The sequence below is a fragment of the Oreochromis aureus genome, linkage group 6 (genome assembly GCF_013358895.1).
Source record: "Oreochromis aureus strain Israel breed Guangdong linkage group 6, ZZ_aureus, whole genome shotgun sequence".
In the NCBI taxonomy this organism is placed as follows: domain Eukaryota; kingdom Metazoa; phylum Chordata; class Actinopteri; order Cichliformes; family Cichlidae; genus Oreochromis; species Oreochromis aureus.
In genome coordinates, this window is record NC_052947.1 from 5,277,991 (window position 1) to 5,290,077 (window position 12,087).

A 12,087-nucleotide genomic window follows, 5' to 3' on the forward strand; every position below is an offset into this window, starting at 1 on the left:
GCCATCCACTTCGCTAGAGGTTGTTTGGTTTCCCCGATGTATAAATCCTGGCAATCCTCCTGGCACTTAACAGCGTACACTATTTTACTCTGTTTGTGTCGGGGGAACCGATCCTTGGGGTGGACCAGTTTTTGGCGCAGCGTATTTTGGGGTTTAAAAGCCACAGAGACCTGGTGTTTAGAAAAAATGCGTCTCAACTGTTTCGATACTCCTGACACATATGGGATCACTACAGGTTTTCGCCTGGGCAGCGGTTGTCCTTCTCTCCTGGATCGGCTGGAGCTTTCTTTAGGTGTCTTTCCAGCTTTGACAAAAGTCCAGCTGGGATAACCACATTTACTCAGGGCCTTCTTGATGTGCTGTTCTTCTGCCTCCCTGGCCGCTGTGTCAGTGGGGATGGTGTTCGCTCTGTGTTGTAGCGTCCTGATGACACCCAGTTTGTGCTCCAGTGGATGATGAGAGTCAAACCTTAGATACTGATCCGTATGCGTAGGTTTACGGTACACGCCAGCTTTTAGATGTCCCCATTACTGATGGAAATCTCACAGTCTAAGAAGGCTAACCTGCCACTTTTCATATCCTCCTGGTGAATTTGATGTGTTGGTCCACCGAGTTAATGTGATCCGTGAAATGTAGTACGTCCTGAGATTTGATTTTCACCCAGGTGTCATCCACATATCTGAACCAATGGCTTGGTGGTGTTCCAGGGTAGGATAGCAACGCCCTCTTTTCCACTTCTTCCATGTACAAATTGGCCACGATGGGTGAAACTGGGGAGCCCATGGCACACCCATGTTTCTGCCTGTAGAACTGACCCTTGTATGTGAAGTAGGTGGAATGAAGACACAGTTCCAAAAGCAAACACACTTGGTCGATGCTGAGAGTGGTCCTGTTGCTGAGGTTGGTGTCATCCTGTAATCTCTTACGGACTACCTCCAACGCGTCCGTGACTGGGATGCAAGTGAAGAGAGATGTAACGTCGTACAAGACCATGGTTTCATCTGCCTCCATAATGACATCTCTCACCTTCTCAACAAAATCCAGGGTGTTCTGGATGTGGTGTTCAGAGCTGCCCACCAGCAGGTTGAGGATCGAAGCCAGAAACTTGGAGATGTTATAGGTGACCGAGTTGATCATGCAGACAATTGGTCTTAAAGGTGCACCCTGCTTATGTATTTTCGGTAAAACATACAGACTTGGTGTAGACTCCCCTGGGTACAGCCTGTGATATGAGGTCTGGTCGATAGCCTTGTCTTGTTCTAACTGCTTCAGACAGTCTATGACCCTCTTCCTGTAGCCACTTCCTGGGTCTCGTTTCAGGGGCTCATAAGTATTTTCATCACTGAGTAGTGACAAAATCTTCTCATGATAGTCTTTCTGGTTAAGCAATACTGTGCACCTACCCTTGTCTGCCGGAAGGATGATAATGTTGTTGTCATCACTAAGTGATGTGAGTGCCTTCCTCTCCTCCATGGTGATGTTGGATGCTGGGGGCTTTGCATTGCTGAGACAGGCCGAAACTTTCGTCCGTAGTTGCTCTGCTTCCACTTCTGCAATATTGTTGTTACGAATTGCTGTTTCTGTGGCTGTGATCAGCTCCACTAGAGGGATTTGTCTCGGTGTGACGGCAAAATTCAACCCTTTAGCAAGGCCATTGATCAGTGTTCTTTGATCAGTGGGTTTTGGTCAGTGATTGTTGATCAATGGTCATGGGAATTTGCATAATTATGATTAAGGAACTGACCTCACAGCCCATTGTTCCTTCAGTGGGCTGGTTTCAGTCATTATGCAAATGTACTGTTTATAAGGTTTGGGGAAACCTGCAGTCAGCTGAGACTGAAGAAGTCACTTCGATGAGTGACGAAACGTTTCTCCCACAAAACGTTACGTCCAGATGAACAGATTCAACTTTTGGAGACTTGTGTGTCTTGTTCAGTGGTGGTCGTCTTTCAGTCTTTCTTACCTTGGCCATGTCTCTGAGTATTGCACACCTTGTGCTTTTGGGCACTCCAGTGATGTTGCAGCTCTGAAATATGGCCAAACTGGCAGCTGCACACTTGACTTTTCTCATGGGCAGTTATTTTGCGCCTAGGTTTTTCCACATGCTTCTTGCGACCCTGTTGACTATTTTGAATGAAACGCTTGATTGTTCGATGATCACGCTTCAGAAGCTTTGCAATTTTAAGACTGCTGCATCCCTCTGCAAGATATCTCACTATTTTTGACTTTTCTGAGCCTGTCAAGTCCTTCTTTTGACCCATTTTGCCAAAGGAAAGGAAGTTGCCTAATAATTATGCACACCTGATATAGGGTGTTGATGTCATTAGACCACACCCCTTCTCATTACAGAGATGCACATCACCTAATATGCTTAATTGGTAGTAGGCTTTCGAGCCTATACAGCTTGGAGTAAGACAACATGCATGAAGAGGATGATGTGGACAAAATACTCGTTTGCCTAATAATTCTGCACTCCCTGTAATTCTAGGCATTTTAGGATCCATGTGTGGGGCATTGAGTCATAGGCCTTCTTGGAATCAATCCAGGCAGTGCACAGGTTGGTCAGTCATGTCTCGCAGTCTCGGCTGATTGTTCGGTCTACTGGTGTTTGTGCTGCCAGACGCTCCACGAGTGTCTGGCAGCTCAAATGCACAAATGTCGGGGCCTGGTGCTGTCCGACTCTTCATATTGGAGACCCTTTCTTGGATGTCTGCCACTGTGATGGTTACTGGACCCTGTTCTGGGAGGTTGCTGTGGTCTGCTCTTAGATCCACTAGCCACTGAGCATTGCCATTATGGGTTGCGTCCTTCTCCCATATGCTCTTCCAGTATTGCTCCGTCTCCAACCTTGGTGGTGCTGTTCTCATATTGTTCCCCTGCCACTGAGAGTACACCTTGGCTGGTTCTCTGGAGAACAGCTGGTTTATTCTCCTGCCTTCTATCTCTCTGGTGTACCTCTTCAAGCGGCTGGCCAAGGCTGTGAGTCGTTGCTTGGCAGTTTCCAAGGCCTCAGGTATGGACAAGTTCCTGCACTTCTTAGGCACCTTCTTCATCACACCTTTCTGCAACTCCGATAGTTGGCTAACCTCCCTCCGTGCGACCTTGATCCTTGCCTCTAGCCTCCTTCTCCATGGAGGGTACTGCCCCTTGTGGCTGTTCAACTTGTAGCCAAGCATCTCACTGATCACTGCTGCCGTATTGTAGATCAGCTTGTTAGTCTCGGTAATGGTGGCTGTAGGTATCGTCCGTAGTGGTGCATTAACATCATCTAGCAGACCTTCTGAGGGGACTTCACGTAGTCTTGGTAACCGGCTGCGGGGGATCCAGGTTTCAAACTTGGTCATGATCCTATCTTTCAGGTCAATTCCTCTCGCACTCAACGATCCTTCTCCTATCACACTTGGGGCTTGGTACCCAATCTCGGGTGGGAGTGATGATATCTCCCCCCTGACCTGGCGTCCTGGCTACCCCTTGCCGCAGCATTTATGTTGTACCTCGTCAATCTCTAGCTGTGAGAGCATTCCCTTCTTTCGAATGTGGGAACACTGAGCTACTAGTTGTTTCACCGTCATTGTGGATGTTGGGTATTGAAGAATCCATAAGTCCCTCATCCTATTCATGTAACCCCTTCCACCAAGGTTACTTGCATAGTAGCATTCCAAAAGCGCCCTGTTTTCGTCTCTTGCCCACCGATGCCTGCTTGTTCCAGTCTGCACATGACTATACACTGTCTAGCCCATGGTAAGACATGCTCCATCTGCCACGGGAAGAACCGTTTTGTCAGGCAATGCTTCTCGAAAGGTAAAGAGGAAATGAAAAGATGATCAGTAAACATGGTTGAAGATACTGATTTAAGTGAGACATTTTTGCTAGTTTGATCAACTGTGAAAATGAGCCAGACACAGAAATAAATGCCATGGTAAAAGACAAATGGACAGTACCACTGATAACTGGGACACTTGTCACACCGAAACTAGACACTGGTGTGTGAAAGCAAATCTGATCAGCTTATCTGACATCAAAGGAATGAAAGAAAGGCCCAAAATACAAACAAAAAAATCTACCCTGAAAGACTACAATGGACCAAATATTGAAAACTTTGGCACATGTAGATTAGTAAGTAATAGTGAAAAAAAAGTACAGTAGTCATCAAATAACACGAATCAGTGCTTGTGAAAAAGCCTGTAAAGATATTGGACTTGTGAGATGAGTGTACTACATCAGTGCAGATGTACAATCACCAAATAACTTTCTTGACGACGTAGTTCACAGTTTTGCAGATGTATGATGTATGTAGGACTTGGCACCTTACCATTCGGATATAAAATTGTGCTAAAGAATGATGCAAAGCATGCACCAGTTGTGCATGCTGCAAGAAGAGTCCCTGCACCACTAAACTCAACACTTCACAAGGTTTCTGGCTATTAAAGCTGGATGAAAGCAGCACCAAATACTGCATCTTCAATACACCATTTGGCAGATACTGTTTCCTAAGACTACCTTTTGGAATAATCTCCAATAATCTCTCCGGAGATATTTCACAGTGCAAAGGAACATGGAACATGGAACAATGGAACAGAAGGACTCGAAGGTGTCCAGGTTTATGTGGATGAGATAATCTACAATGCAAGAACACAAGGGGAGACGGGTTTTGGGAAGTTTTGGGATATTTCTGTACTCGCCTAAACGAGTATATTATAGAGTATACTGTACAATATAAAGCGCCTGGAGGCGACTTTTGTTGTGATTTGGCACTATATAAATAAAATTGAATTGAATTGAATTGAATTGAACGATGAGTCAACATAAAGAGGGGAGGTGCAACAGCTAACGGACTGGTGTAGAAGTCAACAATCTGTCTCTGAATGTGAACAAAACAAAAGAGTTGATTGTCAACCTCAGGAGAGCATGGAAAGATGACTGTCCACTTAACATCGATCTCCTGTGGAGGTTGTAAAGAGCATCAAATTCCTGGGTGTTCACCTGGTGGAGGTCCCTCAATGCCAGCTCCATAACTAAGAAGGCCCACAGCATCTCTACTTCCTGCGGAAGCTGAGAAAAGCCCACCACACATTCTAACCACCTTCTGCAGAGGGACTATCGAGAGACACTATCTTGTGTCTGAATTGCTCTGTTCTGTCTGGTGTTGCACTGTCTTTGTTTTGTTTTTGGTTTTTTGCAATTTTTTCACACTTGCACTTTATGTAGTCCTGTGTTCATTGTATGCTATATGTAGCACCATGGTCTTGGAGGAATGTTGTCTTGCTTCACTGTGTACTGTACCACTGCACGTCTGGTTGAAATGACAATACAGTGGTCCCTCACTATATCGTGGTTCACTTTTCCCGGCCTCGCTGTTTCGTGGATTTTTTTGGGGGTGCAATTTTGTTGTTGTTGTTGTTGTTTTTTTAACAGCACATTGTGTTCTGCGTCCTGATCAGCTGTAGACCATTTTCAATCAATCAATGAATGAAAGGTTTTTGGCTATGAACCGATGGCTCAAAAGATGTAACCTGTGAAGTACTTCTGCAAGCTCAAGGTGAGCACTGGAAACCCATAGCCTATGCATCCAGGTCCATGACAGAGAGTGAGTGGCGCTGCGCTCAAACTGAAAAATAATTACTTGGGCTGATTTTTAGCAGAGAGGTTCACAACCTATGTGTATAGCTTACCCTCCTCCACTGCAGAAACAGATTGTCGCCAACTAGTGTCCATCGTAAAGAAGAATCTGAATAAAATGTCACCTAGGATTCAGTGTCTAATGATGAGAATGCAGAGCTATGACTTTGAGCAGGTTTATACACCAGGAGAGCAGGTGGTAATTGCAGATGCACTCTCATGAGCACCCACAGGGATTAATGAGTACAAAAGAAGAAGACATTCAAACTCACACGAGCATGGTTTCTACTGCACTTCCAAACCATGATCCAAAGTGCCCGAGCCAAAATCACAAGCAGTGTCACAAGATTTAACATTGCTATATTATTGACTTACTTCACTTGAACATGATATGAACAATTTAATATACCCTCTCTGCATATCATGTAGTTTCTACACTATACAGTTACACTTAACTTTAAAGCATGAGGCAATTTTGTTAAATACACGCAAGATGTTTACATAAATCCAAGAGATGGACAATCCCTGTTTTTCAGTGTGGGCTGTCACGTGCTGATAAACAGAAAACTGCATACCACACTGCCAAGCCATGTCAAATCTGAAAAGAATTTCAAAGTGCATCAGAAACTACAAAAGCTGAAGGTGAAGTAAAAGTTGTTTTATGACAGAACAGCCAAACAGCTTCCACCACAAGCAGTTTAGGACACAGTCAGGATTGAGGATCAGGATGGATGGAGAACCTGTCATGAAGCGCTGTGTGGCAGGCTGGAGATGGGGACTCAAAATGCAGGCGCACAGACTCAAGGTGTAAACTCAAAGTCACAGCTTTATTGGCTGGCAGGGAAAAAGGCATACAAACTAAACTAAACTGGGAAATATAAACTTACACTTGACAGAGAGGCACACGAGGAAACACACAGCTTGAGGGACGACGCGACACTGACTCAGAGAAACACAGGGTTTAAATACACTGGGAAGTAACGAGGGGAATGAGACACAGAAGGAGGGCACAGCTGGGAGAAATCAGGGCTGACGAGACAAGGAAGCAAAGCAGGACACATTCACATAAGACACGGACCTACAAAGTAAAACAGGAAGTATGACACAGAAGCGAAGCGTGGCACAGTGGAGACTGCAACTAAGAAACACAGAGACAAAACCAAAGGCAGAGGTCTAAGAACCAAAATACACAGAGGGAAACACTAAGCTTGGAACACAAGAAACTAGACTCGAGGGAGTAACAAAAGACCAACCATGAGAACATAATTCACAATACAGAGTGACAGAAAACAAGAAACTCAAAACATGCAAAGACACAGATTTACACAGAACTGAGGGGACACAGAAACATGAAGGGCAAGGGATCAAAACTGGAAACCATAAAATAACTCACAAGCAGAATAATACAAAAACCTTGAAGAACTAAACACGCTGGGTCAAGAGACCCAGGATCCTGACAGTACCCCCGTCAAGGGCTGGCACCAGACAGCCCAACACAAGAAAAACAAAACGACCAAAAACAGAAAACAACCCGACCAGGGCGGGCGGTGGGGGTCCAGGAAGGAGGGCTCAAGCCAAACAAAACAGGAGCACCAGGAGTCCAAAAACAACACGTGCACAAAAACTCCGCGCACAAAGAACAGTTCAACAGTAAGTCAGGGGCCGACCGTGCAGATGGCAACGGTGGCAACAGAGAAACAGTTCAGGGGTCGACCCAGAGGTCGCCGGCACAAAGTTCATAAGCCACACGGTCGGGGCCGACCAGGTGGGTGGCCCAGGTGACAGAGCTGGTCCGGGGCCAGCCGTGCGGAAAGCAACGGCGGCGGCGATGTAGAAACAGTTCAGGGGCCGACGTGCGTGCGGACAGCTACGGCGGCGACGTGAAAACAGTTCAGGGGCCGACCGTGCGGGACGGCTACGGCGGCGGCGACGCAGGAGAAGGAGACGACAGAGCGGTCCGAGGCCGGCCGCGGCGGACGGCACGGCGGCGGCGCAGGAGAACGAGACGACAGAGCGGTCCGGAGGCCGCCCACGACGGCGATGGCGTCCGGCAAGAGGCCCAGAAGGAGGCCGACGAGGTCGAGGTGCTGGAAGTACCTTGGACGGTGGTGTAACGACCGCTGGACCAGTCAAGGCAGCTGAGGCGAAGCAGAGGCCGCTGCAGGCGTGGATGACGCGCTCGGAGGCCGCTGCAGGCGTGGATGACGAGGCTCGGAGGCCGCTGCAGGCGTGGATGACGAAGGCTCGGAGGCCGCTGCAGGCGTGGATGACGAAGGCTCGGAGGCCGCTGCAGGCGTGGATGACGAAGGCTCGGAGGCCGCTGCAGGCGTGGATGACGAAGGCTCGGAGGCCGCTGCAGGCGTGGATGACTAGCCATAACCTAGGGGCTGGAGGGCCCCTCGGGCCCTCCAGCGGAGACAGGTGGCTGAACGGGCCCCTCGGACCCTCCAGCGGAGACAGGTGGCTGAACGGGCCCCTCGGACCCTCCAGCGGAGACAGGTGGCTGAACGGGCCCCTCGGACCCTCCAGCGGAGACAGGAGGCTGAACGGGCCCCTCGGACCCTCCAGCGGAGACAGGAGGCTGAACGGGCCCCTCGGACCCTCCAGCGGAGACAGGTGGCTGAACGGGCCCCTCGGACCCTCCAGCGGAGACAGGTGGCTGAACGGGCCCCTCGGACCCTCCAGCGGAGGCAGGAGGCTGAACGGGCCCCTCGGACCCTCCAGCGGAGACGAGGAAGGGCTGGCCGGGCTCACCAGAACCCCCAGCGGGCAAGGTAGGTGACGGCGTGGGAGCCGTGGAGTGCTGGTGCTCATCCGAGCTTCCAGCGGGAGCTGATGTAGAGCCAGAGGGTATTGAGACCCCTGGCTGAATGTTAAGCTGACCAGAGGACTGAGCTGCTACAGGGGACTGAGCTGGAGACTGAACTGGCACAGGGGACTGAACTGATGGCAGTAGTGAGGGTGGTGAGGATGGAATTGGTGGTGGAGTAGATGGCTGCGCTAAGGGAGACTGTACAGACGACACTGGGGACTGAACTAGTGGAGGCTGCACTGGGGACAGCTGAGCAGCAGGAGACTGAACTGGGGACTGCAGTGACGGTTGTGGTGGAGGTGTAACGGGTGGAGAAGTGGCGGAATTGGCTGCGGGCCGGGCGGCTAATGGCTCAGCTACAGAGTGCATTAATGGCAAGGCAATAGGTTGAATGATTGACTGAGTAGCAGCCTGAATGGCTGAGTGTAGTAATGGTTGAGGTGGAAGAGAAACAGGTGGTAGTGTGGATGATGGAGCTAGCGGGGACACAGGAGACGGAGTTTCAGGCTGGGCAGCTAAGTGAGCTTCAGGCTGGGCAGCTGAGTGAGCTTCAGGCTGGGCAGCTGAGTGAGCTTCAGGCTGGGCAGCTGAGTGAGCTTCAGGCTGGGCAGCTGAGTGAGCTTCAGGCTGGGCAGCTGAGTGAGCTTCAGGCTGGGCAGCTGAGTGAGCTTCAGGCTGGGCAGCTGAGTGAGCTTCAGGCTGGGCAGCTAAGTGAGCTTCAGGCTGGGCAGCTTTTGGAAAAACAGTCTCTGAATTAATAATCCCTGACTTAACATCCTCTGAGCTAGCAGACACGGAGTTAATTAGTCCAGGCTCAAACGGAACAGAATTACCACAGTTCTTTGCATGGTTATGGCTAGGGGAAGCATGAGGAGAACAGTCGTTTAGGTTACCCAAATGGGAAGTTTTGGTCTCAGAGAAAACAGTCTTTTCTTCTCTGCCATAACACAAGCAGACCTTGGGCCTTCAGACCCAATAAACCGTACGGTTTCACTTACGCTTGCCATGGGCGTTTGCAATGGTGAGGTCCTGGGTTCTGGTGGTGGCACTTTTCGCTGCCTGTGCTGCCGCCGCTTCCCCCTGGGAATGGGAGCGGAGATAGAGGCGGTTGTCGGTAATGGCGGAGAGGTCGAATCCGACTCCTCCTCTGACCACATCGCTGCGAGGAAAGAGGCAGGTGAGCGGTGGGCAGAGCTGGACGTGGTGAGAGAAGAATTCAGCCGTGGCGTGGAAACCCCCCTCCGCTTTAATGGCCGCTGCTGCATTGCAGAGAGCTCCATCTGAAGCTGCGGCGCTAGTGGCTTCTGCACTGAATACCGGGTGCGGGCGAAAATGCCTAGCTCTCGGGCTTGCAGTACCTCCCGGGCCTCGCATATTATGTTCAGTGAGTCCATAAATCCTCTGAGTTGACCAAAGTGGGGGTTCCTTTCGAGGATGGCTCCAATGGCTTTGATTCCCACGGTCATGGCCCGAACATCATTGGTGTGGGAAATCCGGTCCACCAGACCTTGGATGCGGGCAAAATCAACTTCCCGGGCAGAGCCTGCTGAGTCCATGTTTGGTCGCGTCGTTCTGTCATGAAGCGCTGTGTGGCAGGCTGGAGATGGGGACTCAAAATGCAGGCGCACAGACTCAAGGTGTAAACTCAAAGTCACAGCTTTATTGGCTGGCAGGGAAAAAGGCATACAAACTAAACTAAACTGGGAAATATAAACTTACACTTGACAGAGAGGCACACGAGGAAACACACAGCTTGAGGGACGACGCGACACTGACTCAGAGAAACACAGGGTTTAAATACACTGGGAAGTAACGAGGGGAATGAGACACAGAAGGAGGGCACAGCTGGGAGAAATCAGGGCTGACGAGACAAGGAAGCAAAGCAGGACACATTCACATAAGACACGGACCTACAAAGTAAAACAGGAAGTATGACACAGAAGCGGCGTGGCACAGTGGAGACTGCAACTAAGAAACACAGAGACAAAACCAAAGGCAGAGGTCTAAGAACCAAAATACACAGAGGGAAACACTAAGCTTGGAACACAAGAAACTAGACTCGAGGGAGTAACAAAAGACCAACCATGAGAACATAATTCACAATACAGAGTGACAGAAAACAAGAAACTCAAAACATGCAAAGACACAGATTTACACAGAACTGAGGGGACACAGAAACATGAAGGGCAAGGGATCAAAACTGGAAACCATAAAATAACTCACAAGCAGAATAATACAAAAACCTTGAAGAACTAAACACGCTGGGTCAAGAGACCCAGGATCCTGACAGTACCCCCCCGTCAAGGGCTGGCACCAGACAGCCCAACACAAGAAAACAAAAACGACCAAAAACAGAAAACAACCCGACCAGGGCGGGCGGTGGGGGTCCAGGAAGGAGGGCTCGAAGCCAAACAAAACAGGAGCACCAGGAGTCCAAAAACAACACGTGCACAAAAAACTCCGGCGCACAAAGAACAGTTCAACAGTAAGTCAGGGGGCCGACCGTGCAGATGGCAACGGTGGCAACAGAGAAACAGTTCAGGGGGTCGACCCAGAGGTCGCCGGCACAAAAGTTCATAAGCCACACGGTCGGGGGGCCGACCAGGTGGGTGGCCCAGGTGACAGAGCTGGTCCGGGGGCCAGCCGTGCGGAAAGCAACGGCGGCGACGATGTAGAAACAGTTCAGGGGGCCGACCGTGCGGACAGCTACGGCGGCGACGTGAAAACAGTTCAGGGGGCCGACCGTGCGGACGGCTACGGCGGCGACGCAGGAGAAGGAGACGACAGAGCCGGTCCGGAGGCCGGCCGTGCGGACGGCTACGGCGGCGACGCAGGAGAACGAGACGACAGAGCCGGTCCGGAGGCCGCCCACGACGGCGATGGCGTCCGGCAAGAGGCCCAGAAGGTGGCCGACGAGGTCGAGGTGCTGGAAGTACCTTGGACGGTGGTGTAACGACCGCTGGACCAGTCAAGGCAGCTGAGGCCGAAGCAGAGGCCGCTGCAGGCGTGGATGACGAAGGCTCGGAGGCCGCTGCAGGCGTGGATGACGAAGGCTCGGAGGCCGCTGCAGGCGTGGATGACGAAGGCTCGGAGGCCGCTGCAGGCGTGGATGACGAAGGCTCGGAGGCCGCTGCAGGCGTGGATGACGAAGGCTCGGAGGCCGCTGCAGGCGTGGATGACGAAGGCTCGGAGGCCGCTGCAGGCGTGGATGACGAAGGCTCGGAGGCCGCTGCAGGCGTGGATGACTAGCCATAACCTAGGGGCTGGAGGGCCCAAGGGGCCCTCCAGCGGAGACAGGAGGCTGAACGGGCCCCTCGGACCCTCCAGCGGAGACAGGAGGCTGAACGGGCCCCTCGGACCCTCCAGCGGAGACAGGTGGCTGAACGGGCCTCGGACCTCCAGCGGAGACAGGTGGCTGAACGGGCCTCGGACCCTCCAGCGGAGGCAGGAGGCTGAACGGGCCCCTCAGACCCTCCAGCGGAGACGAGGAAGGGCTGGCCGGGCTCACCAGAACCCCCAGCGGGCAAGGTAGGTGACGGCGTGGGAGCCGTGGAGTGCTGGTGCTCATCCGAGCTTCCAGCGGGAGCTGATGTAGAGCCAGAGGGTATTGAGACCCTGGCTGAATGTTAAGCTGACCAGAGGACTGAGCTGCTACA

The 12,087-nt window shown here is 51.1% G+C and overlaps 1 protein-coding gene across 1 annotated transcript; it reads left to right on the forward strand.

Annotated features, from left to right (window-relative positions):
* The first annotated feature begins 10,610 nt into the window (after positions 1–10,610).
* LOC120440498 (uncharacterized PE-PGRS family protein PE_PGRS54-like) lies at positions 10,611–11,680 on the forward strand. The gene is made up of 3 exons (XM_039613140.1): positions 10,611–10,617; positions 10,942–11,363; positions 11,405–11,680. Exons 1-3 carry the CDS (start codon positions 10,611–10,613, stop codon positions 11,678–11,680), a joined length of 705 nt encoding a protein of 234 aa, XP_039469074.1.
* The last annotated feature ends 407 nt before the right edge of the window (positions 11,681–12,087 follow it).